Source organism: Bos indicus, chromosome 13 (assembly GCF_029378745.1).
Source record: "Bos indicus isolate NIAB-ARS_2022 breed Sahiwal x Tharparkar chromosome 13, NIAB-ARS_B.indTharparkar_mat_pri_1.0, whole genome shotgun sequence".
Lineage (NCBI taxonomy): Eukaryota > Metazoa > Chordata > Mammalia > Artiodactyla > Bovidae > Bos > Bos indicus.
Genome location: NC_091772.1, coordinates 73,033,654 through 73,058,157, shown reverse-complemented (window position 1 = coordinate 73,058,157; position 24,504 = coordinate 73,033,654). Strand labels below are relative to the sequence as shown.

The window sequence follows — 24,504 nt, the reverse complement described above, 5'->3', positions numbered from 1 at the left end:
CCCCAGCTCCCTGGGGTCTCCAACACAGAAGACCCTCTCCACCCGGGCTGCCCTCTTCCATTCCACCCCCTACCCACCCCAACCCCCTTCACTTGATAAACTCCTTAAGATCCCCGGAGAAGCCTTCCCCCACCTGCCGGCCTCGACTGGTCCCTGCTAAAGCTTCCTGATTATACATTTCTGTTGTGTGATTCTGCGATGAGCGTGTGTCTTGTCCGGTAGAGTGCGAGCCCCATGAAGTCTGTGAAGCGCACCGATTTCCCAGTTTCCAGCTGTGGCCTGGCACATGTAGGCGCCCAGGCAGTAGTGTAACCCTGCAGGAGGGACCGGGCCGGCACAGAGCCCGGCCAGGCGGCTGGAGTGTGAGCCCACAGGTGGCTCCTACCCAGGGTCCCGGGCCAGAGACATGGGGCAGGCCAAGGCTCCGAGGGGACTCGGGTTTGTCTACCCTGCCCGGCAGGAATTCCAGGAAATGCGCAGCGCGCCAGTCGATGGGGAGGGGAGGGGCGGGGGCTCCGGCAAGGGGGCGGGGGAGGGGGCGGGGCCCGGACGGCGGGGGCGGGGCCGGGCCCCGTTAAGAAGAGCGTGGCGGGCCGCGGTCACTGCGGGCCCCCGGAGAAGCGGACCTGCCATCGACCCATCGGGGACCACCGATCTTCTTTCGGCAGAGCGAGCAGCGCCGGAGCGCACGCTTGGCACCATGGCCCAGACGCCAGCTTTCAACAAGCCCAAAGTGAGCGCGGGCGGGGGCTCGGGTTCCGGGTCCGGCTCCTTGTCTGGCTGGAGGGCTTGGGGGTATCCACTGCCCCGGGAGCAAATGGGGCAGCTGCAGGCGCGTTCTTCCCTCAGCTCAGGTCCTTGGCCGCCTCCAGGCCGGTTCATGAGAGGCAGTGAGACAGGAAGAGTTCTGAATCTGGAGGCACCCCTGGCTGTCCTCCAAGTTCTGCTTCTGCCTCTGATTTGGCCCATCTGGGTCTCAGTTTCACTGTCTGTCAAATGGGCATCCTAGCAATGCCTGTGCTGAGCAGCCTAGGCAGGTGGCTTAACCTCTCTGAACCTTGGCTGTCAAATGGGCCCCTGTATCTACACCCACAGGCACCTAGTGTGAACAGCACATGAGTGCAGGGTGAATGGAAACAGCTTTGTACTCCAACACTGTGGCTATTTTGTGAGCACCAAGGAACCCTGGTTTGTGGATGTGCCTGTGAGAGCAGTGGGCCATGCCATAAAGGGTAGGGAGGGGAGCAGGGAACCCCTCTCCCCACTTTAGAGGGGCTGGATGGGCCTTAGGCCTTGGGCCCCCATAGAGTTCACTCTGGGCCGAGTCATGGACACTAGCCCCAAAGGGATAAATTCCTTGTCCCTTCTCCCACCAGCTGTGGTGTCTTGGGAATGGTGGGGTCAGGGAGGGTCTGGGCCCACTTGGCAGGCTTGGGAGCACTGAGAGAGTCCAGGGAAAGGAGCCCAGGAGTCTGTCCAGCAGAGTGAATCAGCTCGTAGGGTTTAAGATGGGTTGGGTGGGGTCAGAGGAAGGAGCGAGCTGCAATCAACCTCAACTTGCCTCTCTGAGAAATAGGTGTGAGTGATGATGGCAGGTACTGCTAAAGCATGGGTGAGAATCCTGGGTGTGGGGGAGAAGGGGTGGGGGGACTCTGACGAGGTAAGGCCTGGTCCCCACTTCTGATGCCCCCACCAGAGGGCAAACCCTTCTGCTGCTCCCTGCCAGATGTTTCAGGCACTGGGGCTGAACATCTGCCATCTGCATGCCTCCTTCCCAGCTCACCTGGATGCCCCATGTCCCATCATTAGTGTTTTGTTCCTTTGAAGGCTTCCCCCCTGCTTTTGTAAACTTATTTTTTTGGCTGTGCACGCAGCATGCTGGATCTTAGGTCCCTGACCAGGGATGGAACCCATGCCTCCTGCAGTGGAAGCGCATTGTCTTAACCACTGGACCCTCAGGGAAGTCCCCAGGCAGGATGTTGGTGAAAGCATGGAGCCAAACCACTGGACTGCGAGGGAATTTCCTGTTTTCAGTGCTTTGGGAGTCCCCCTGCCTTTGGGCTGGGGAGCCATCTGACCCTAATATGCATCCCAAGGCAGAAGACAAAACCTCTTGACTGGGAGTGAAATGGGGGTTATGGAGAGAGATAACAGATGACCCTTTTGTAGAACTTGCTATATGCGCCAACACCTTCAACACCTCTGTAACAGCCCTGTAAAGGAGGGACTATTATCATGCCTATTATTTGGGCTTCTCCCAATCCTCTCTGCTTCAAGCTGGCAGGCCATTTCCCCTCTCTAGGCCTCAGTTTCTGCAGCTGAGAAATGGGCTCTACCTGTAACGGACGTGTCCAAAGATTAAAAGGCAATGCTTGAGAGGGAAGATAGAGTGTCACCTACTACATACGCGAGATGCAATACATTTTGTATTATTGAGAGGAGGGAGTGTGTCCAAGCTGGTCAGTGAAGCCAGGAGTGTGGATCTCAGCCATTGTGACCAGAGCCAACTCCCTGCCTTCCCTTGTGTGGGATGGGGAACCACTAGAATTAATAGCTAGAACCTATTGAGTTGAATTATTGCTCTGTGCCAGGCACCATTCTGAATATACTACCCTTCATTAATTTACTTGATCCTAGCGGTGCCTGGAAAATCCCATGGACGGAGGCGCCTGGTAGGCTGCAGTCCATGGGGTCACTAAGAGTCGGACACGACTGAGCGACTTCACTTTTTTTCACTTTCATGCATTGGAGAAGGAAATGGCAACCCACTCCAGTGTTCTTGCCTGGAGAATCTTGGGGATCGGGGAGCCTGGTGGGCTGCCGTCTATGGGGTCGCACAGAGTCGGACACAACTGACACGACTTAGCAGCAGCAGCAGTAACTCTGGGTGGTAGCTGGTGGTGTCTCATTTTACAGATGAACAGAGAGACACAGAAATTAATGAGGCCTATTATCACATAGCTAGGATGTGTTGATGCTGGGGTTAGAGCCCAGAGTGGGCTGGCTTCAGAAATTCTGTGCCCTAGCCAGCTCTCCTGAACTGCCTCTGCAGAAGCCACTAGAGGGGGTGGTGCCCCAGGTGTGGGCCTCTCTGGGACAGAAGCCGCTGCTGGGTTCTTTGGTTTCTCAGGACTGGCCAACTTTGAGAAGGCAAAGCAAGGCCATGTCTTCCAAATTTTCATGTGTACTCACATCACCTGACACCTGTTAGCATTCAGACTCTGAATCAGAAGATCTGGGTTTGGGGCCTGAGATGCTGTGCTCCTAACAAGCTCCCAGGAGGTGCTAGTGCTGCTGGGCCATGGACCACACTTTGAGTAGCAAAACCCTAGGCAGCTGCCTACCTGCTCTGATCGTGTTATTCCAACAAATAACTTCCTGAACACCTGCTGGGCACTGGAGGAGGTGCAAAGGCGGGTGGAGGGGGGACCCTTATCAGTCTGTCTCCACAGGAGGCAAGGCTGGAAAATCTCATGGCCCTCAGGAGTTCAGTGTCATGGAGGGCAATGCTGGTCACACGGCTGTCACTGTAATAAAAGTAACGATGCTGCCATTTGAGTGTTTGTGGGTACCAGGCACCTGGATGATTTATCTCACAGAATCCTCCGGACAGCTCGACAAAGCGGATGTTTTCGTCCCCGTTTACAGATGATGAAACTAAGGCGTGACAGGTGAAGTGGCTTGTTCAATGCTACACAAAATCTGACAGCCTTGAAGCTGTGGGCTGGTTCAGGTTGCAACAGCCCGGGCCCCCTGTTCATGCAGAGTATTGAAGCTCAATGTCTAACATACTTTTTTCTTTCTCTTATTTGAATGTTCACTCTGTTTCAGGCACTGTTCTAACTGCTTTGTGTATATTAACTCATTTAGTGCTCACAGCAGTCCTTTAAAGTAAGTCCTATTATGGGACTTCCCCGGCGATCCAGTGGTTAAGGTTCCACTTTCCAATGTAGGGGGCGCAGGGTGGATCCCTGGTCAGGGAAATGCAGACACTTATGCTGCAAAAAAAAAAAAAAAAATACAGTCCTGTTATTATCTTCATATACATATAAGACTGAGGCTCAGAGAGGGGAAGGAACTTGTCAAAGTCACACGGCCAGAAAACAGCAGAGCTAGCGTGAACCCAGACCTACCCAAGACCAAGGTAGATGCTGTTAACTGCTTTGCATATTTACACCCCACTTTGTGGGGGCAGGGGCGGAGTTAGAATCAAGGTGGCCGTGGGCTTCAGACAGACTGAGCAGGGATCCTTGCCTCACCGCTTAGCAGCTACAAGGGCTCAAGTAGACAGTTCCCTGAGCCCCAGTTTCCTTCTCTGTAAAGTGGGCTGATAAAGCCAGGGTCACATAGTTCTTGGGGGGAAGTGGATGCTGACTGGGGCCTGTGAAGCACCTGGCTGGCGGGCAGGTCCTCGGGGGTGCATTTCCTCCCTGGGGAGTGCGGTGGGGGCTGCGGTGGCCTCTCCACCTGCACCTGCAGCTCTCACTCTCGCCTCTTGTCTTCCAGCCACAAAGCCCACTGGGTTAGCACTGCTGTGGGCTTTTGGGGCTTTGCTGTTACTAGAGCCACCTGTTAAAAGAAAAATGCGGCCTGGCTGGGAAGAGCCCTCCGCCCCTACCTGTTACAATGCACGTGGCAGTTGGGAGGGCGGGGAAGAGAGAGATTGGGTTTCCTTCAAGCCTTATGTTTCACAGAGGAAGAAGCAAGGGCCAGAGAGGGGAGGTGCGGTGTCCAGGGTCACACAGCGAAGCTGGGCAGGGCAGGCAGGGCAGACAGCCTCCCGATTCTACAATTCTATGTCTGACCTCAGGGTGGGGGTGGCCTGTGTGGGAAGGGCTCCTGGGACCTGGGAGCTGGAAGTAGCTTGTCCGCCTGCCCTGTTGTCCTGGGGGATGCCCCTGGGCCAGAGAAGGGTAGGACTATGGCCTGGATTTGGACAGGGGAGAAGAATAGGCCAGGGCAGCCAAGGTGAGGCTCAAGCCTATATTTATAGAGGGTTGGGGGCCATCTCACCCTCATTACTTAGGTTCTGAGGCCCCAGAGGAGCAAGGTCAGGAGAGAGACAGTCTCTAGGTTTCTCAAGGGAGTTGCTTCTCTGTGCCTCAGTTTCCCCATCTGTAAAATGGAAATCATATTTGTATCCACCCTACATAAAACACCAAGTGCAGGCCTGGGAGAGCGGGCAGGCTGATGCTAGCTGCTATTGATCACCCTTATCATGGTTATCAATCATCCTGTTTAGATTTGACCAGCACTGACTCAGCACGGATATGCAGGATGAACAGAGTGTGATGTGGTGGTTACGACCTCCCTCTTTAGAATCAAACAGCTTCCGGGCGTGGCACTCATTAGACTGTGCCCTTGGGAAAGTTATTAAATCTCACTGAGCCTCTGTCTTCTTATCTATAAAATGGGGGTAACCTTGCTGAGTTCCTAGGCTGTTGCCCTATAGGTTGACCCCTGGCTGAAGACACACCTTGCCATTTGTGAAACCCCCTGGGGAAGCTCACAGAGGCCCAGGGAGCTCAGCTGAGCTCTGAGTCAGCCGGAGGCGCTGAGGGATGGCCCTTTTTGCTCTGTACCTCGGAGCTGCAGGTGCAGATGGGGCTGAGCCCAGAGGACTTCTTGGAGGAGGTGTGGTTGAAACAATGGCAGCCCTGAGGCTGCTCTGTCTCCTGACATCACCCCAAAAGTTGGCTGAAAGGCTGTGGTGGCATGAAGGCACTGACCCCTGGTGTTGCCTAACTCAGTGCCGAGAGTGGGTCTAAGAAGGGTCACGGGCACCTGTGGCTCCTCCTGGTTCTGACTGCAGTGCCCAGGTCCTGGGGGCTGGCCAAGCCACCCTGGCTACTCTGCCCCATCTGGGTTCTCTGCTAGGCCCAAGGTGGGCAGGTCAGCCCTGCAGAGAGAGGACACAGCACTGCTGACCCAGGACAGGGAGAGGAGAAAATAATCACTTAGCTGTTTAGCACCTACTGAGCCCCTCCTGCTGTGCGGGGCTCTGTCTTAGGCACTGGGGGCACAGCAGGATGCCACAAAGTCCCCGTTTGAAGGGAACTGAGAGTCAGGGACCCAGGCATGATAAGTAAGTGAACTGAAAAAGCCAGTGGGATGGGGACGTCCCTGGTGGTCCCAGTGGTTAGGACTCTGAGCTCCCAATGCAGGGGGCAGGGGTTCGATTCCTGGTTGAGGAACTAAGATCCCAATGCTGCGCAGTGTGGTCTACAACATTAAATAAATAAACAAAAATAAAAGTCGGGGAGATGAAAACAAAATGGGTTTGTTTGGTGAGTTGGGGCAGGGGGTGCTGAGGAGAAGTAGTCTGGTTCAGCTGTGCCTTGAAGGTAGACAGCCCGGCCAGTCATGAGTGGGAGTCAGATCTGGGAGTGCCTGGTCCTAGAGTTCAAGACCTGGGTCCTCGTCCTGGCCCTGCCACTGATACCTCATGTGACCTTTGTCGTTGTTTAGTCACTAAGTCATGTCTGACTCCTTGTGATCCCTGGACTATATAGGCCCCCAGGCTCCTTGGTCCATGGGATTCTCTGGGCAAAAATACTGGAGCAGGTAACCATTCCCTTCTCCAGGGGACCTTCACAACCCAGGGATCAAACCCAGGTCTCCTCCACTGGCAGGCGGGTTCTCTACCACTGAGTCACCAGGGACCTTGGGGAGTGCATATTCCTTCCTGGGCCTCACCTGCCTGCCTGGTATCTTCTGAGAGCACAGATTCCCTGTGTTCCCCACAGTGCCTGGCACCTGGGGGTGGGGAGACTTAGTAAATATTTTTTGGTAACTGGGGATGTTTCCTGTTCAGACCTGGAGGATTTCCTGCAATTCTGTCAGAGGCTCACTGTGAGTCAGCCTCGTGGAAAGTGACTGCAGGGGTGGGGGTTGAGGTCCCCCCACCCCTAGCACTCAGGAGGCCTGGTGTAGGTGCGCTGCAAGTTCTCAGGAGGTAGTATGGCCGGTGGGCAGGACTTGGGTTAGAGGTGGAGGGGCTTGGGTTCTGCCCCAGCTCTGCCCTTGTTGGTCTGGGTAACCCGGCAGGTTCCTGAATTTCTCTGAGCTCAGTGGCAAGTCCATTTCCCTATCCGTAACATGGAGCTAGGGTATCCCCCGAGGAGCTTGCCTAGGGGCAAAGATGAAAGGAAATAAAGGGTCTGATAACAGTAAGCAGCTCCTTACATCTGACGTTAGGCCTGCAGAGACAGTAGAGCAGGAGCTCAGTTCAAACCTGGGTAGCACAGATCCTAACTCCATCACTGCCTCTGCATCCTTGGAAACTTTTTGGGAGCCTGTCTCCTCATGTGTAAAATGGGAGTGAAGTCCCTACCTCCCTGGTTGTAAGGATGATATTCAGTTCAGTTCAGTCACTTAGTTGTGTCTGACTCTTTGCGACCCCGTGGTCTGCAGCACGCCAGGCCTCCCTGTCCTATGGCCAGCTCCTGGAGCTTACTCAAACTCATGTGCGTTGAGTTGGTGATGCCATCTAACCATCTCATCCTCTGTTGTCCCCTTCTCCTCCCGCCTTCAATCTTTCCCAGCAAGGATGGTATAAAATGATGCACATAGATGGTCCAGAACATAGGAGATGGTAAATTGGAGGTCACTGCTATTTCTTTCCCCTGAAGGGGGCTGACAGAGCAGGGTACCTGCCCCCTACCCACCGCCATCTCTGAGCTTGTGCCTGCTTGTCATCTGGGGTAGGCTGACAGCTTTCTCCATGGGTCATGTGTTTACCAGAAAGTGCAGTGGGAGGCCTGTCTGAGCATGGACCTCCAGTGCAGGCAGTTCCTGGCCTCTGTTCCTCCCCTGAAACGTGTCTGGGCAGCTTCCCAGGAGGCCCTGAAGAACACAGCGTGAGGCGGGATGGGGGGGCAATGGTGGGGGAGGTTGGGTGCAAGGGGCAGGCTCTGCTTTCCCTCCGCCCGGGGTGCCCTTGCCACCTGTATCCTACGGGCTCCCTGAGGCCTCCTTTCCGGAGAACCAGTCAGTTCCTGCTCCCTGAACATGTACCGTGTCTGGCACTGCAGCGGGTCTTCCCCGTGGGGCTCATCTCCCATCTGGACCACACCCTCAGGTCTCTGTCTTCTGTTCTGACTTCCACACAGCAGCCAGAGGAAGCTTTTACAAGGTGACTCTCCCTGTGGGAAACCCTTCAGCAGATCACCCTTTCCTGTGACCTGTGAGATCTCCCTGCCCTCCATCTGCCTAACTCTCTCTCTGGCCTCATCTCTCACGGCCTGATTCAGACACATAATGCCCGCATGTCCCTCTGCCTGGAGCTGATAGCTCTCCTTCCTTGTCCCTTTCCCCTGCTGACTCTTCCTCTATTTCCTCCTTCTCAGAGGGACCCTCTCCTACCTTCTCATAACCATTTGTCAGCTCTTCAGCTTCTGGGGGCTCCAGGTGTCCCTTGGCTTGTGGTGACCTCACTTTCACGTTTTGCCGTGGTCCTAATGCTGCTTCCTCTCATGTGTGCCTCTCAAAACTCTCTGCCTCCCTCATGAGGGAAAAGGGGATTGGGTGTAGGGCCCACCCAGATATTCCAGAAAAAAACTCCTTAAGATTTTTCATCCCATAGTTTGCCCTGTACAAATCCCCAAATCTGGGGATTAGGATATAGCTGTCTTTTGGGGGGTTCACCATTCAGCCCCCTGCACCAGCCGCAGCGGGGTGGGGAGGGGACTCCTCCCTGTTGAAATCTTCTCACCTTCTGCAGCCTGCACACTCCTGGCTCCCCTTCTTTCATCCGTCTGGCAGCTCTTCTCCAGGCTCACACGCTTCTGTAAGCCACTGGGCACTGGTGCTCACCCAGGCTTCCTTTCCTGCTCTTTCCTCTATGTTCCCTCCCTGGGGGAGCTCATTCAAGACCACAGCCTCCGTATTCCTACTCACATCTCCAGCCTGGATCTCTCTGGGAGCTCCAGACCTGCACAGCCACTGGCTCAGTCCCCGTGCACGTGAAGGTCTTGGTGGCATCCCAGCTTCACACACCCAAGATCACACTGACTGTGCTTCTCTTCCCACGCCTCTGCACCTCCTTCCTGCTCAGAGCTTGATCCTCTTCCTGGGCTCTCTGTCTCAGTGTCAGAATCGCTTCTCACCCAGGCCTGACCTGAAACATCCTCCCTGACACCCCTTTCTGTCCACCTGGCATGTTGGCCTCACCATCCCAGTCCGCGACACCATCATCATTCAGAAACTTGACTACAGCAGTCTCTAGCTATGCACTGCCCTCTTCAGCATCAAACCCATGTCTCTGTTGCTCTCAGGTCAGAACCCAATCCTCCTGGTGCCCCTACAGCCTCTCCAGTCCCACCATTGCTCTCCTCTCTGGACCTGTGTTCAGTCCCTCTCACTCCATGTTCTTCTCCTACCACATGGCCTTCGTACATGCTGTTCCCTCTGTCTAGATGCTCTTCCAGCCTTCCCGCTCACCCCCACTTTTGCCTGTTGTTAAGTCACTAAGTCGTGTCCGATTCTTTGATACCCCATGAACTGCAGCACACGATGCTTCCTTGTCCTTCACCATCTCCAAGAGTTTGCCCAAACTCATGTCCATTGAGTCAGTGATGCCATCCAACCATCTCATCCTCTGTCACCCCCATCTTCTCCTGCCCTCAATCTTTCCCAGCATCAGGGTATTTTTCAGTGAGTCAGCTCTTTGCATCAGGTGGCCAAAGTATTGGACCTTGAGCATCAGTCCTTCCAATGAATATTTAGGGTTGATATCCTTTAGGAAATTTCATCCTTAGCTCTTAGCTCAACCTCTGCTTTCTCTGGGAAACCATCATCGGCCCTCTAGCTGAGTTCTTTTGTTTGTTACCTCTTTGGTAGGTCTGCATTCATGCCTCCCAGGAGCTGACTTGGCTTGTGACTGTGCATTCACCAGTGTGACATTTACTTAACATCTCTCTCTCTTGCTGGACTGTAAGCCTCATGGAACCAGGACTCCTCCAATGCAGGGAGTGTGGGTTGGATCCCTGATCAGGGAGCTGAGATCCCACTTGCCTTGTGGACAAAAAAAAAAAAACCCAAAACATAAAAGAGAGGCAATATTGTGACAAATTCAATAAAGACTTAAAAAAAAAGAAACAGGAGGCTCAGAGAGGTGAGGTCACCTGTCCAAGGTCGAACAGCTGGTTGGCAGTTCCCTGCCCTTCAGTGTTCCCAGTGTAGAGTACTTCTTGAGAATCCATCAACTTTTGGCTAAGTGGGCATTCAATTCATCTTGTCAGGGAATCCAACAGCTCACTGGATGCAGAATCTGTGAGAGTTGGTCCTTTGCCAGCTGAATGACTTCCGGAGAGATCTGGTTATTCTGATCTCCTGCTGATGGGGGGCTTGGTGGCCCTGGCCCTGCTGGCCCCCTGGGGGCCCCAGGCTGGGTTTCCCACACAGGAGGCAGCTCATGTGGGTGCTCCCGGAATGCCCGTGGGCCAGTGGGTCCCTGGCTACTCCCTCTCAAGCCAGGGTGGCCACTTCTTGTCCGGACTCCCAGGTTCCAGAGAAGGCCCCACCCTGGTAGAGATGTTTATTAAAAATGGTCTCCCTGGCTGGGGAAAAGCTCTTCCATGACATGGAGCAGAGAGAGGGCAGTTGCTTCCCCACCGTCTCCCAGAACCCGCTCTGCTTTTCTTAATAGTCTATGCGAAGGACCCTGCCTAAGAGGCAGGGGCTCTTGCCCATGGGCTGAACTTGCCACGTTTTAAAATCCTTAAAATGTTCTTGGACAGGGAGGCAATCTTTTTGGCTGTTGAGGAAACAGGCTCAGAGAGCTCAAGTGTCTTGTCTAAGATCGCACAGCCAGAGAAGAGGCAGAGCTGGGAGTCCAGTCTGATGAGCTGGCCCCCAAGTCCCTGTCCGTAAGCTTTTAGCTTTGTGTCCTGAGTGTCGTTGGTGGGGATGAGCATATGGGAGAGGATCACCAAGGTAGCCAAGTCGCTAGTGCCCTTTCTGGAGTTGTGGGAAGATCTTTTAAGGAAGAACAAAAACTTTATTTTGTATCGGAGTATAGCCAGTCAGGGCTTCCCAGGCGGTGCTAGTGGTAGAGAACCCACCTGCCAACGCAGGATACGTTAGAGGCTCTGGTTCAGCCCCTGAGTCAGGGAGATCCCCTGGAGGAGAGCATGGCCACCCACTCCAGTATTCTTGCCTGGTCTTCCCTGTGGGGAAGCGACTTGAAACGCAAGGGGAGAATGGATACATGTATATGTATGGCTGAGTCCCTGTGCTGCCCACCTGAAACAAATACACCATCGCATTCCAAGTCGCTTCAGTCATGGCCAGCTCTTGGCAACCACATGGACTGTAGCCCACCAGGCTCCTCTGTCCACAGGGTTCTCCAGTTTATGGGTGTTTGTTTTTTCTCTTTTTCCTCTGCACCCTTGCAGGTAGAACTGCATGTCCACCTGGATGGAGCCATCAAGCCCGAAACCATCTTATATTATGGCAGGTAAGTCCACAGATAAGAGGCCTTCTTCCCCAGGAGGCCTCTGGAGAGGTCCATGTGGCTTGGATTGACTTACTGAACTCTCGTGACAACTTGTGAGGTGGGTATATTATTGTTCCCAACTTACCGGCAAGGAAACTGAGTCAGGGTAGGGGAAGTGAGTTGTGATGTAAACAGGTGTGATCCTGAGTCCGTGCCCCTGACCATTGCCCCAGTGAGCTGGAGGTTTGGATGAAGTATTGCACAAAAAATACTTAGCTGAGGGCGAGCATGCTAAGTGCTCCATAAATGTCACTTTGTGATGATATTACTATTATTAATTGTAACCTATGCCTCTGACTAAGTGGGGTGAAGCCACTGGGCTTATCTCTGCCTATCCTTTGCCCAGTGTCAAGTACCAGCTGTTGACGCAGGGTCCCTAATGAGGCCATTAGTGTGGGTTAACCAGGTACCCAGATGGGATCTAATCGCGGGCAACCCATTAAGGGGTCAGATCACGCTCATTAGTGGAGCAAGAATCTGAGAGTGCCCAGGGCAGGGTAGAGGGAGGAGGAAAGGGAGTAGCCCTTGTTGGGCAGCGGGTTAGGTTTCCTGTTTCCACGTCGACTTGGCATCCTGGGAACCATCTAGGCACTTCTTTGGGCTCTAGAGAAGGGGTGTGGGTTTGATCCAGCTGGAGTTTGATCTTGAGGTCAGCAGGCAGGGGACCGGGGAGTCAGTCAGACAGGGATATGGACAGAACATGCTGGAGGCCTCCTAGGTGGGGTGGGCTGTGGCTGAGAGGGGGAAGCGTGGGTGTGTCTGGCCTGACACCTCCTCCACCCCAGCCAAATCCAGTGGCCATTTACCTGCCCTGTGACTTGAGCCTCCGTTGACTGTGTTCTCACCTGTTTTTTTGTTTTTGGCTCCCATGCCATGGCTTGTGGGATCTTAGTTTCCTGACCAAGGGTCAGACCCAGGCCCTCAGCAGTGACACTAGAGAGTCCCAACTCCGGGACCATTAGGGAGTTCCCTCACCTGTTTCTTCTTATTCTATCTTGTCTCTGGGGGCTTTAATTTCTTTCTCAATCTCCTTCCCGACTTTGCCACAAGCCCATTCTGATTCTGACCACTGTCTCCTTCCTGTCACCATCCTGGTTTGAGCCATTGGACTATTGCAATGACTTCCTGACTGGTCTCCAAGTGGCCACCCTGACCTCCCCCATCTATTGTCTCCAACAATACTGGAGTCAGAACAATCACCTTAGAACATTGTGCAATTGGATCGCTTCCTTGGTCAAACCCTCCCAACTTGCTCGGGGTCAAAGCCAGTGTCCCCACATGGCCCTTGAAGTTCTACAAAGCCTGTGTTAATCTCTTTGACCTCTTCTACTACTTCTTGGTTAGTTCATGCCAAGTGTTCTCAAACATGCCACACCATGGGCATCATCTTCCCTGGGGACACCTGGCAGGGACGGAGGTCTGACTCAGAGCTTGAGCACCAGGGTGCCCCCTGGTGATACCCACAGGACACTCATGAGGCCTGGGGTCACCTTGAAGCAGAAGAGGACACGTTTAGGGAGACTTAGGGAACAGGTATTTATGTAGAGAAACATTTTAGTATTTTAATAACAAGCTATTAAAAGGACTGCAACACTTCGGTCCATTTTCCATTTCTTTGGCAATGTCATCCCTTCTGTCTTCTGTTCTTGCTCTGCAGGTCACTGGAGGCCGAACCTCTTGGTTGAATCACTTAATTTTCTTAATCATTTGCTCCTATTTTTTATCTTGTCTTTTGTTCTATTTGCTGGAGGATTTCCTCAATTCTATTTTCCATTCCTTTTATTACATCCTGATGTTCACTGCCCTATTCTTCTAGATCTCCGAGAGCTCTTTCTTCCTCCCTGAAAGTCCCCTTTTTAAAAAGGAGTGTTCTCATTTCAAGGATGGGCATTGTTTCCTCTCCTTGAGGCTGTTCATTTTAAGGTTTTTAATCTTTCTCTGCCTGTTTGTTTCCTAGGGTTCCTTTGATCTCCTGACCCTCATGGGAGAAGCATCTCTTGAGTGTCTGGGGTTCTTTGCTTGTCGCTTTTATCCTACAAATGGAAAAACTGAGGCCCGGGGTGACCCATGGGTGGGGACAGGGCCCAGAAGAGCAGAGAAGCAAGGAACCCAGCCCAGTCTTGCACCCTGCAGGCCCCGGCTGGGAGGAGGCAGGGAGCTCTGCGGAGAAACAGAGGCCCCGGAGCAGAAGGGCTGTTCTCAGCCAGCCTGAACTGAGCGGCCACGTGTGGGGGGCTGTGGGCAGGGAGGGGAGAGAGCTGGGGAGGCCTCTGTGCTCTGCCAGCACAATGAGCCGGCCCAGCCTCTCTGATGTGTCGGCCACTTGGAGGGTGGGGTGGGGAAGTCCGGCGCCTGCGCCTGCCCCGGGCATTGTGTGCTGCCGTTCTTGCCTCTGATGACCCCTGACCTGGCACAGGATCAGCTGGCTCTACTGCGAGTTCGCCTTGGCATCTTCCATGTCCTCAGACACCGGTGTGTGTGTGTGTGTGTGTGTGTGTGTGTGTGTGTTCATGTGTTAAATGGGTTTTAACACCAGTTGTCCTCCTTGAGATTTGTTGGCTTGTCATGGCTTCAGTGACAGGAGGTCCTGGAAGGATTTGGGTCCTGGTTCTATACGCCCTAGGCCTCAGTTTTCCCATCTGTCCAATGGGAGGAGCTGGATACCTGCACTCTGTCAGGAACTGTAGGGTCCTGCCCAGGGTCGTCCACCATCCTCATTGTTTCGTCCCCAGGAAGAGGGGCATCGCCCTCCCCGCCGACACGCCAGAGGAGCTACAGAACATCATCGGCATGGACAAGCCACTCAGCCTCCCAGAGTTCCTGGCCAAGTTCGACTACTACATGCCTGCCATTGCGTGAGTCTTCCCACCCCCAGGCCTTGGGCAGCGTCCTGTCGTGCTGCCAGCCCCCAGCCTGCACACCGCAGCCTGTGGGGCAGGAGAAGGCACTGGGCTACTCTGCTCTACCTCTCACCATTAGGCGCACTCCTGCTGCAAATCTCCCACGCCTTTGGGCCTTGGCTTTCCCTTCTGGAAAGTGGGTGTGATGGGCGGAAACTCCTCTCCTTCCATAGAAAAGTGACAGAATGTGAGGATTGAGAACACAGATCCTAGTATCAGAATCTTTCATGAGATAACTGCAACACTGGGGGAATCTGCCCACTCTGCGCCTCAGCTCCCTCGTCTAGTCTATGGGGCTTATGACCCTCTCCCTCCCAGGCTGGGGTTTGGAATGGACACAGCGCTGTCCTCAGGAAGCTCCCTGTTTCTATGAGGACAGTTGCTACCTTTATTGAAAGCCAGGCACTGCTGGTTTGATGTTGCTTTTCATTCCTTCCATTAAAAAAAAATTAGCAGACTCTTAGATAAAGAAGAATGTAATGTGTACAGCTCACAGAACTGTCCTCTTTGTAGCTGTTCACAGTCCTGAGAGCTGGACCCCCTCCTCATTGGCAGAGGAGGAGATGAAGGCTCAGGAAAGTTGAAGGAACTTACTCAGTTCACAGTTGAAGGAACTTATTCAGACCACACAGCTGGCAAGGGGTGAAGCCCAGATTCTTGCCCCGGTGTCACCGTGAGCTTACTGGCACGAAGCAGAGTTTCCCAAGGGAGGCGATAATTGGGCCTTGGCAGTCAGTGCTGCCAGAGCTCAGAGGGGGAAGAGGTGGAGGGGACTGGAGGAGGCAGGGAAGGCTGCCTGGAGGAGGCAGTATGGATGGATCCTTGGGAGGGAAATGTGTGCTATTGTCCAGCAGGCTGGACCTAAAGACAGGTCTGGAGGACAAGCTGTTGGAGGACCAGTGAGGAGGGTGTGCAAGACGGATAGAAACCTTTGGCTGGGTAGGTGGCAGGACAGGAATGAGGAGTCCTGGGGAAGGAAGGAAGGAAGATGTGTGCCAAGGCTGCTGGCTGCTTTCTGGAAGCTTCTGGGCTCAGACTGGAGGGCCCGCAGGGCCCCCATCCTTGGCATGTCAGTAGATGCTGTGGTGCACATGCTGCCTCCCCCTGGACACCCCACACCCAGACACATGGACTGGTGGAGCTCATACACAGGCCGAGGTACCTCTCCTGTGCTGCTACCCAGCTCCTGTCTCTTGGCCACAAGACAGAAGAGGGCAGCTTTGTGAGGGCTTAACTCAGTTTTGCTTTGCATTTCCCTGGTGATTAGTGACATTAGGCACCTTCTCGTGTGCCTGTTGGCCATTTGTATGTCTTTTGGCAAACGTCTACTCAGGTCCTCTATTTTCTAAAACTATTTATTTGGCTGTGCTGGTCTTAGTTGTGGCCCGTGGGATCCAGTTCCCTGTCCAGGGATCGAACCTGGGCCCCCTGCATTGGGAGCACAGAATCTTAGTCACTGGACCGACAGGGAAGTCCCCCCTTTGCCTATTTTGTTTTTAAATCAATTTTTGTATTGTTGTTTGCTTTGCTGTTGAGTTGTAGGAATTCCTTCCGCATTTGGGGCATTAGCCCCTTACCGCATGTGTGGTTTGCAAACACTTTCTCCCATTCGGTAGGTTGCCTGTCACTCTGCTGCTGGTTTCCTTTGCTGTGTGGAAGCTCTTTAGTTTGGTGCAATCCCCCTCCTCTAGTTTTGCTTTTGCTGCCTTTGTGTGTCCTTTTCTCCTATTTCTCCTCCCTGCTGGCCTACATCTATCACTCAAGAAATATTTCAGTGGCTGCAGTGTCCTAGACTCTGTTCTTGGCTGAGGGATCGTAGCCATGCCAAGACAGAAGGGTCCTTGTCTCATGGAGACTATGTTTTAGGTTGGGGAGGTGAAAATCGGCTAATAAAGAAACCACGTGATCTGTCATGTCAGGTGGCGGTAAGCGGCAGGGAGAAAACTGAAGCCCTAGGAAAGGGGTGGAGAAGGGAGAAGGGCTGTTTTAAAATGAAGTGGCCAGGGAAGGCCTCCCTGAGGAGGTGAGGTTGGAGCCGGGCTCTGAATGGAGGGAGCAGGGAGGACAGGGTAATCCAAGGAAGAGCTTGTAGGCCAGGGAGCTGCAAACATGAAGGCCCTGACCTGCGAACTAGCTTGACTGTTCGCTCGGTGGAAAGAAGGCCCTGGAGGCCTCAAGGAAGGAGCAGGGAGGTTGGCAGGGACCGGATTGTGCAGGCTTTGTGGGAAGGGTCTCAGAGTTGAGATTTCCTCCATGAGGTGGAACGCCATTAGGGTTCAGAGTGGAGGAGCGACACTCTTATTTTTGGGTGCATCGTCTTAGTTACGGCACTCAGGATCTTTCATGGTGTGATGTGAGATCTCTCGTTGCGGTGCAGGGACTCCCTAGGTGCGGTGCAGGGACTCCCTAGGTGCGGTGCAGGGACTCTCTAGCTGCGATGCAGGGTCTCTCTAGCTGCAGCACGTGAGCTTAGTTGCTCGGCAGCCTTAGTGGGATCTTAGTTCCCTGACCAGGGATTGAACCTGCGTTCCCTGAACTGCAAGGCAGATTCTTAACCAGACCAGGGAAGTCCCAGAGTGGTGTCCCTTGATTTCCATTTTTAAAAGACTGCAATAGCTGCTGTACTGGGACAAATGTGGAGACGGAGAGGCTGGTGAGGTGGTCGAACCGGGCTGGAGGGGGCGAGGACTGGCACCGAGTTGGGAAGTAGAGCTGACAGGATGTGCTGGGCTTCTGGGATCTTCTGCAGTAGAGGCCCAGAGCTTGTGACTGGGGGATGAGAGATTGGGGGCCCCACGTGGGTTTGGTCTGTCATGGGTTGGGGACAGCTTTGTCACTCCTGGAGCACCCAAGGGGAGTGCTCTCGAATCCCTCTCTTCCCTTCCCAGGGGCTGCCGGGAGGCTGTCAAAAGGATTGCCTACGAGTTTGTGGAGATGAAGGCCAAGGACGGCGTGGTGTATGTGGAGGTGCGCTACAGCCCACACCTGCTGGCCAACTCCAAGGTGGAGCCGATCCCCTGGAACCAGGCTGAGTGAGTGACCCCCCGGAGGGCTGTGTGGGGGCTGTGGCAGGGTGGCCTGGCCCGAGACTGAGGGGCACCCTGGGAGCCCTGGCCCAAGCAAGACTTGGATCTTGCATCCTGAGCTGGTCCGCAGCCTCAGCAAGATGGGCCTGTCTCTGCCCTGAGGGATGTGGTTCCCATCCATCACCTGGGCTTCTGTTCTTACCTTGGGCAAAAGCGTTTGGCTGTGTCTTGCCATCCTTGGTCCTGGGCACAGGCCTGTGGTCTAGCAACATGAACCTACTTATCCAATGACATCTAGGGGTCCCATCCTCACCCAGTAGCTGAAGCGATGTGACCCATTCTTGCCCCTTCTGCCTAGACCCCAGGGATGACCCCCGTGGTACCTCTCAACCGCCTTGCCCCCTTCTGGCTGTGACTCTGATACTTGTGGACAAATGGGGATCAGAACACCTTAGCTTAGCAGAGCTCTGCATCTTGAGTAGGGGGCTGTCTGACGACCCCCCAGTTGGGACAGAACTTCCAGGTCTGAAAGCTCCCAGGCAGACCCAAGGAAGATGGAAGGGGGTGTCCTAGGCCTTGGGGCCATCTCCCTCAGCCTTTCCGTGGAGGCAGTTGGCTAGTGGGGCCTAGGGCTTCTCCTGGAAGACCCCTCCTTCCTCTCTCTCCTACCTCCTCTGTCCCAGCCTCTGTCCTTTATGCCTGCCTTTGTCTCGGGCCCACCCGTCTCTTCCCCACACACAGAGGGGACCTCACCCCGGATGAGGTGGTGTCACTGGTGAACCAGGGCCTGCAGGAGGGGGAGCGGGACTTCGGCGTGAAGGTGCGGTCCATCCTGTGCTGCATGCGCCACCAGCCCAGTGAGTGTGACCCTGGCCCCGGCCACCCATCTGCCACCACCGTGGCCTGGGGGGCACCGGGGTCGTACCCGGTCTCCTCTGTGTCCCCACCCTCACCCCGTGGTCTCCCTTGAGCCCATCAGCTGGACTGTGGTGGGGCTTCCTTCCGGGCAGGCTCAGAATTTCCTGCAACAGACTTGGCTCCCCAGGGAGGTTGAGCCTGAGAGCCATGTGACCTGCAGGAGGCTCAAAACCAAGGGAGCCTGCACAATAGAGAGAAGCCAAGCCAGGTTCCCATCAGCTCGCAGTCCTTCCTGGAGACTCTGTGGGCTGGGCCCCCTCCTGTCAGAGCTGCGGAACTTGGGACTAGGGTCTGAGCTCCGGGGCCTGAAGGGTCTCCCTGTGGCTGACACCGGTCGCATCTCCAGGGCTTGTGCTTCCAAGGCTGGGCGACTCTGGCCAGATCACATCACCTCTCTGGACCTCAGATATGCCTTGTCACAGGAGGTGACCGTACTCACCCTATTCCCTGCCCTAAGGAGGAGTGAGACCACAGTGAGGGGCTGATGTCAACCCACAGGGCCTCCCTGGGCAGAGTGGCTTGTATTCTCTCTAATCCTCGCAGGGGCCTAGGAGGCAGGACCACCATTTGACATTGGTGGTCGATAAATTCGACCACCATGTATCCCCATTCGACAGATGACGAAACTGAGGTAGAGGCTCAATCAGCAAAGCAGAAAGCCCAGATCAGAAGCCAGGGCCATCTGGTTGCAGAGCCTGTGCTGGTTCATTCTTTACGATGACCTCACTGGTTGTGAGGGTGTGGTAGTTAGGAATACGTTTAGTAACACGAGTGCGAGTTACATTTTAGGTTTAAATGTTAACCAGTGTGGACCCCCATCCCCTCTGCTGAGTCGAGGTGGGTGTCGGGGATCGAGAGAGAGGACTGCCACTTGTCCTTTACTGAGCCCAGGCCCTGCCCCTGGTGTTTCACCCGCGGGGCCTTGACCTTGTGCCACAGCAGGTGGTGTCCGCTCTGCGAGGAGAGGACACTGAGGCCTGGAAGGCTGTGGAGTCAGGCCTGGAAGACAGGACTCGGGGCCCTCTGCCTTGTGCTGGCCTTGCGCGGGAGGCAGGGGTGCATGGGGTGGGAGGTCTTTCTCCTCCATGCCGCTGCCAGAGGCCCGGCGGGCATCTCGCCCACAGGCTGGTCCTCTGAGGTGGTGGAGCTGTGTAAGAAGTACCGAGAGCAGACCGTGGTGGCCATTGACCTGGCTGGAGATGAGACCATTGAAGACAGCAGCCTCTTCCCTGGACATGTGCAGGCCTATGCGGTGGGTCCTGGGGAAAGGAGGTCAGGGAGCTGCAGGCATGGGGGAAGCTGCACGCAGAGAGCATATCCCCACCCCAGCAAGGAGTGGTCACACTGACTGGGGATCCCAAGGCCCCCTGGGCTCCCAAGTGTTCTTGACTTGAGTCTAAAGTGTTAGTCGCTCAGTCGTGCCTGACTCTTTTGCAACCCCATGGACTGTAGCCTGCCAGGCTCCTCTGTCCATGGAATTGTCCAGGCAAGAGTAATGGAGGGGGTAGTCTTTCCCTTCTCCAGGGGATCTTCTGAACAAAAGGATTGAACCCCAGTATCCTGCATTGCAGGCAGATTCTTTACCATCTGAGTCACCAGGGAAGTTGTCTAGGGGCTCTAGAAATTGGAACTCTGGTATGAAGGAAAAAACCCCACTGGATGCTGGGGGTCCTGTGTTGGAGCCTTTCTGCCTAATGATTTGCCTTGTGACCTTGGGCAAGACTGTCCCTTCTCTGGGCCTGTTCCATCTGCTGGGATGACTGGGTTGGATGGAGCCAACCTCTCAAAGCCTCATGACGTGCTTCCCATGGAAGGGGTGAAGCTTGGGGTGGAGAACAGCTCTGGAGTCTACCTGGCTCCAGAGCTCAGCCCCCACTCCCTAGCTGTCTGATCCCTGACCCTCCTGAGTTTGTCCCTTGCCCCTCCCTGTAAGGCAAGTATCAGAGCAGCTGTGAACGTTACCATAGTGTATCCAAACCAAGTACAGTGCCTGACACATAACTGTCTAATAAATGAGAGCGACCACTTACATGTGGTTACAAAAACAAAACCCACCCGGATCTCCCTGTCTGGAAGCAGGCCAGGCTGACTCAGCCCCAGGGTGCGGTGAAGGCAAGGCCCACAGGGAGAACCCCAGGCCGCCCCTGACCTTGCCCTTGCCGTTCCAGGAGGCCGTGAAGAGCGGCGTCCACCGCACGGTCCACGCCGGGGAAGTGGGCTCGGCCAATGTGGTGAAAGAGGTGAGTGGTGCGGGTTGGTGGAGGGGTCCTTCTCCCTGCTCCCCCTGCTCCCGAGGCCCACGCTGGACTCCACGATGCTTGTCCGCAGGCCGTGGACACACTCAAGACCGAGAGGCTGGGGCATGGCTACCACACCCTGGAGGATGCCACCCTTTACAACAGGCTGCGGCAGGAAAACATGCACTTCGAGGTGAGGGGCCGGGGAGGGGAGGACAGGAGGCGGTGCAAAGTGGGGCGGGGCCAGTGGCACGGGGCGTGGCCAGGGGGCCACAGCGGGGCGGTCAGGGGCCGTGGGAGCATGGCCGCGGGCCTAATTGCTGCTGGGTGGGGGGCTGACAGGTTCGTGGGACTCAACTACAAGGCCACTGGCGTGACCAGGGCAAGCATGCTGCCAGGGCAGGTGGCTCTGGCCGGGGCCAGGGGAAGGGGGGTCAACGTGGCCCGGGAGGATGTGGAGTTTCGTGCCAGCCACCCGCCGCCTCTTCCAGGTCTGCCCCTGGTCCAGCTACCTCACCGGCGCCTGGAAGCCCGACACGGAACACCCGGTTGTTCGGTGAGGCCTGGTCCCACTCGGTTTTTGTTACTAGAAAAGCCAAGGGTGGGAAGGGGGTGCAGATACCGCGTGCTGGCCCTGCTGGGTCTCTCGGGTATGGAATCTCTTCCAGTGCTTGGGAAGCAGGAATTATTGTCCTCATCCTCCGACAAGTGAAGAATCCGAAGCTTGGATGTGGTGTAACTTGACCAAGGTCACTCAGCTATTGGAAAGCAGAGCTGGGGGCCCTATAGCCCCATCCAGCTCTAGCAGAGTGCCCTGTTAACCGCAAGGGAACTTCCACACTCCAGATTCTGTCTCCTAGCAATGAAGATGAGTCTCTCTTGCCCACGTGGTCTCTGGGCATTCCCACAGCACCATCTTGACACTTCCCCCTGGAGAGTCTGTTCCCCTACCCATCCATCCAGTCCCACCCTACGACCTTGGCCCTTCTTCAGGTTGTCCTGGGAGAAGCCTCAGGAGGGCAAAGCTGACTCAGGAGAAGCTCACCGAGAACTCTGGGTGACCGCAGTCAGGCCAGCACTGATGGTCTGTCTGCCAAGACTATGACAAGGAAGGGAGCTTGGGCTGCATTTACAACAGGGGCCCAAAGTCTGCTTTAGAACGTGGAGTGGGCAGTACCTACAGGACTTCCAAGTGGAGGTTCCTGGAGGCATATGTGTTTACAGTCTGTGGGCTGGAGGAAGACTTGAGTCGTCTAAGCAGATGTGGTGTTTGAAGGAGAAGGGAAGCCCTCAGCAGGTGGTGAAGCAGGAGAGCTTAGGAGAGAAACCCAGAAGGACAGTGATACTAAAGGGATGGGCAGAAGGAAAGCCCAGTGGTGGTGTTGGAGAAATCTAGGGAAAAGGTCAACAGTATAAAATTCTGCGACACAAGTCGGGTGAGGTGAGAGCTAGGAAAAGTCCTCTGGACTCAACAAGATGGCGGTCAGAGGCGGTGCAAACAGTTTCCATGGTGGGTCTGAAGAGTCAGATCCCATGGGACTGAGGATGGCTGGGCGAGAGGGGTGCCAACAGCTCTCCCAGGGTGGCGGCTCTGAAGGGAGGCTAGAGAGGGTGGTAGCTGGGGGGGGGGGGGGGGGGGCTTTTTTAGCCCGCCCCAAGCACCTTTCCACTTGGCTCCTCTCCTGCCTTTAGCTGGCTCTAAGCCTGGCTGGGTGCCTTAAGTCTTGAGTTGCTGGTTTTGTGGCCTTAGACAAGTCGCTGGAGTTCTCTGAGTTCTTCTTCCTCTCTACAATGACGAGATCTTCCAGGCACGTCCAAGGGTGCCACAAGGCTCCGAGGAGGGTGGCCGTCCATGAGTAACAGGAGGGTGCTTCTCCTTGCTCCCTTCCCCCATATTTAGGTTCAAAAACGACCAGGTTAACTACTCGCTCAACACGGATGACCCGCTCATCTTCAAGTCCACGCTGGACACGGATTACCAGATGACCAAGAATGAAATGGGCTTCACTGAAGAGGAGTTTAAGAGACTGGTAAGTGGCTGTGAGCCTTAACTCTGGGCTGTGTGAGTGTGTGGCCTGCAGGTCCTGGAATCCCTGGAGAACTAGGGGCGAGTCTCAACAGGCCAGGCCAAGCTAGACATGGAGTTTGATGTCTTCCACGGAGAAGACATCTGTGGCTGAGATCCTGACCTGGGACTGGATTTTCTATCCTTTGCTTGGCTCAAGTGCCCTAAGAGACCCTCAGCACTGTCAGCCATCTCCCCAGAAAGGGGCTCAGCTCTACATCCTACATGTGGTTTGCAGGCTACTCCTGGACCCCAGGATGAGCCCTTGATTTCAGTGGTTCTGATACCCCCAGTCTGTCCCTGCAGGACTGTCCCTCTGGCCCCACACATCCTGCCCTGTCTTCAAAGGTTTCTCCAGCCTCCTTCCCGCATCTGTGTGTCACGTCCTGCCACTTTAAGAACACAGACCCTCATAGTCTGCGCTCTGGCACTTGCTGCCTGTGAGCCTGGACAAGGGCTCCCCATGATGAGCTTATCGAATTGCCCGTGTCTAATGAAGAGGCTGGACCGTCACTAGATTGCCAAGGGCTCCCTTCCGTGCTGTCTGGTTTCACGCTGTCTGTCGTGCTGGACCTTCCAGAACATCAATGCGGCCAAGTCCAGTTTCCTCCCTGAAGATGAGAAGAAGGAGCTTCTTGATCTGCTCTATAAGGCCTACGGGATGCCCTCTCCGGCCTCTGCAGGTATGTTTCTGGTGGACCTGCTGGGCTGGCGTCCTGCCCTGGCTTCCGTCTGGCTTCTGGGGGCTTCTAGCAGGGCGCTCTCCACCCCTATTCCGGGCCGCACCAAGGCTGGGTGATGACTCCCTAGCTGGTGGTAGCCCCTGACAAGACCAGCTTACGTTCTGCATAAGCCTCTCATGAGGCTGGTCTGGGGACAAGACTTTCTGAAACCCACTCCCAAAGGTCCCAGCAATCGGGGGCATCTCCAGGGCTGCCCAAAGCCAAGGGCAGGGAGTTGAGCCCAGGTCGCAGCTTTGTTCTGCTTCTTCCTTCCTGTGTGGCCTTGACAGAGCCCTCCCTTGCTCCAAGCCTCAGTCTCCCCATCTGTACAAAGGGGTTCCTTTCTGGCTCTGATGTCCTGTGATTTTTTTTGTTTGTTTGATGTCCTGGATACTACAAGTTGCCTAACCTTTTGCTTCTCTGACTTGTCAAGCAGAGCAGTGTCTGTGAAGGTGTCGTGGCTACCTCTCCGAGTCCTGGCCCTGTGGATGGAGCCTTCACAGCCCCAGGGTCAAGCGACATGCTTACCTTTACTCCTTCCAGGAAGACTGTGATTTCCAGAATCATCTACCAATGATTGTGAAGCCCACGTGCCTCTTTCCGTACACACATATACCTCGGCAGGGCCGTGGCTCTCCTCTGATTGTGTGCCTGGGCCAGGATCAGGGCCTAGGGCAGGCTGAATCCAAATTCCTCCTCCTCTGGTGACTTGTGCTGAAAATCTGGTGCTCAATAAAGAAGCCAATGGCTGGGGCCGTGCAGCCCTGTGTCGTGTGCACTGCGGTCTGGGCGGGCGCCTTGGGTTTGTGGAGAATGGAAGGGGCCTCAGGGCCCCCAGCTGCAGGCAGTCTGCCCAGCAGCAGTGTCCTGCAAGCCTGGCGGGGGCTGTGAATGGGAAGAGGGAGGACAGAAAGGTTTCCAGAAGTAACCAGGCTTCTCTCGAAGAGTCAGTTTCTTAAATGTGCACTGAACTCTTAAGCCCCTTCGACCTTAGGTCCTAAGGGTGAAACTTTCCTTTTGGGTTCCCATGGCTGTGAAGTGGGGTGGGAGAGGGTGAGATGAAGAGGGCTCATTAGATACTGGGCCGAGGAGTGGTGGCTCTGTGGAACCCCGGCATCTTCTCCACTACTTCACAGGTA

General features: G+C 55.0%; 1 protein-coding gene across 3 annotated transcripts; it reads left to right on the top strand.

The window, feature by feature from the left end:
* Positions 1-562: 562 nt before the first annotated feature.
* On the top strand, positions 563-24,126 carry ADA (adenosine deaminase). 3 transcript variants are annotated; one of them, XM_019972443.2, is made up of 12 exons: positions 563-733; positions 11,397-11,458; positions 14,230-14,352; positions 17,286-17,429; positions 18,165-18,280; positions 19,466-19,593; positions 20,510-20,581; positions 20,670-20,771; positions 21,070-21,134; positions 22,479-22,608; positions 23,224-23,326; positions 23,802-24,126. In XM_019972443.2, exons 1-12 carry the CDS (start codon positions 701-703, stop codon positions 23,813-23,815), a joined length of 1,092 nt encoding a protein of 363 aa, XP_019828002.2. In that variant the 5' UTR covers positions 563-700; the 3' UTR covers positions 23,816-24,126. The 3 variants fall into 3 exon arrangements, with proteins under 3 accessions (XP_019828002.2, XP_070657835.1, XP_019828003.2); XM_070801734.1 differs by having other exon boundaries at positions 23,161-23,326; XM_019972444.2 differs by lacking the exons at positions 23,224-23,326; positions 23,802-24,126 and adding an exon at positions 22,992-23,143.
* The last annotated feature ends 378 nt before the right edge of the window (positions 24,127-24,504 follow it).

Coding starts and splice junctions, on each gene's coding strand:
- ADA (XM_070801734.1), top strand. CDS start 701: ATGGCCCAGACGCCAGCTTTCAACAAGCCCAAA. Junction 19,594..20,509: donor GACATGTGCAGGCCTATGCG/GTGGGTCCTGGG, acceptor TTGCCGTTCCAG/GAGGCCGTGAAGAGCGGCGT. Junction 21,135..22,478: donor ACGGAACACCCGGTTGTTCG/GTGAGGCCTGGT, acceptor CCCCATATTTAG/GTTCAAAAACGACCAGGTTA.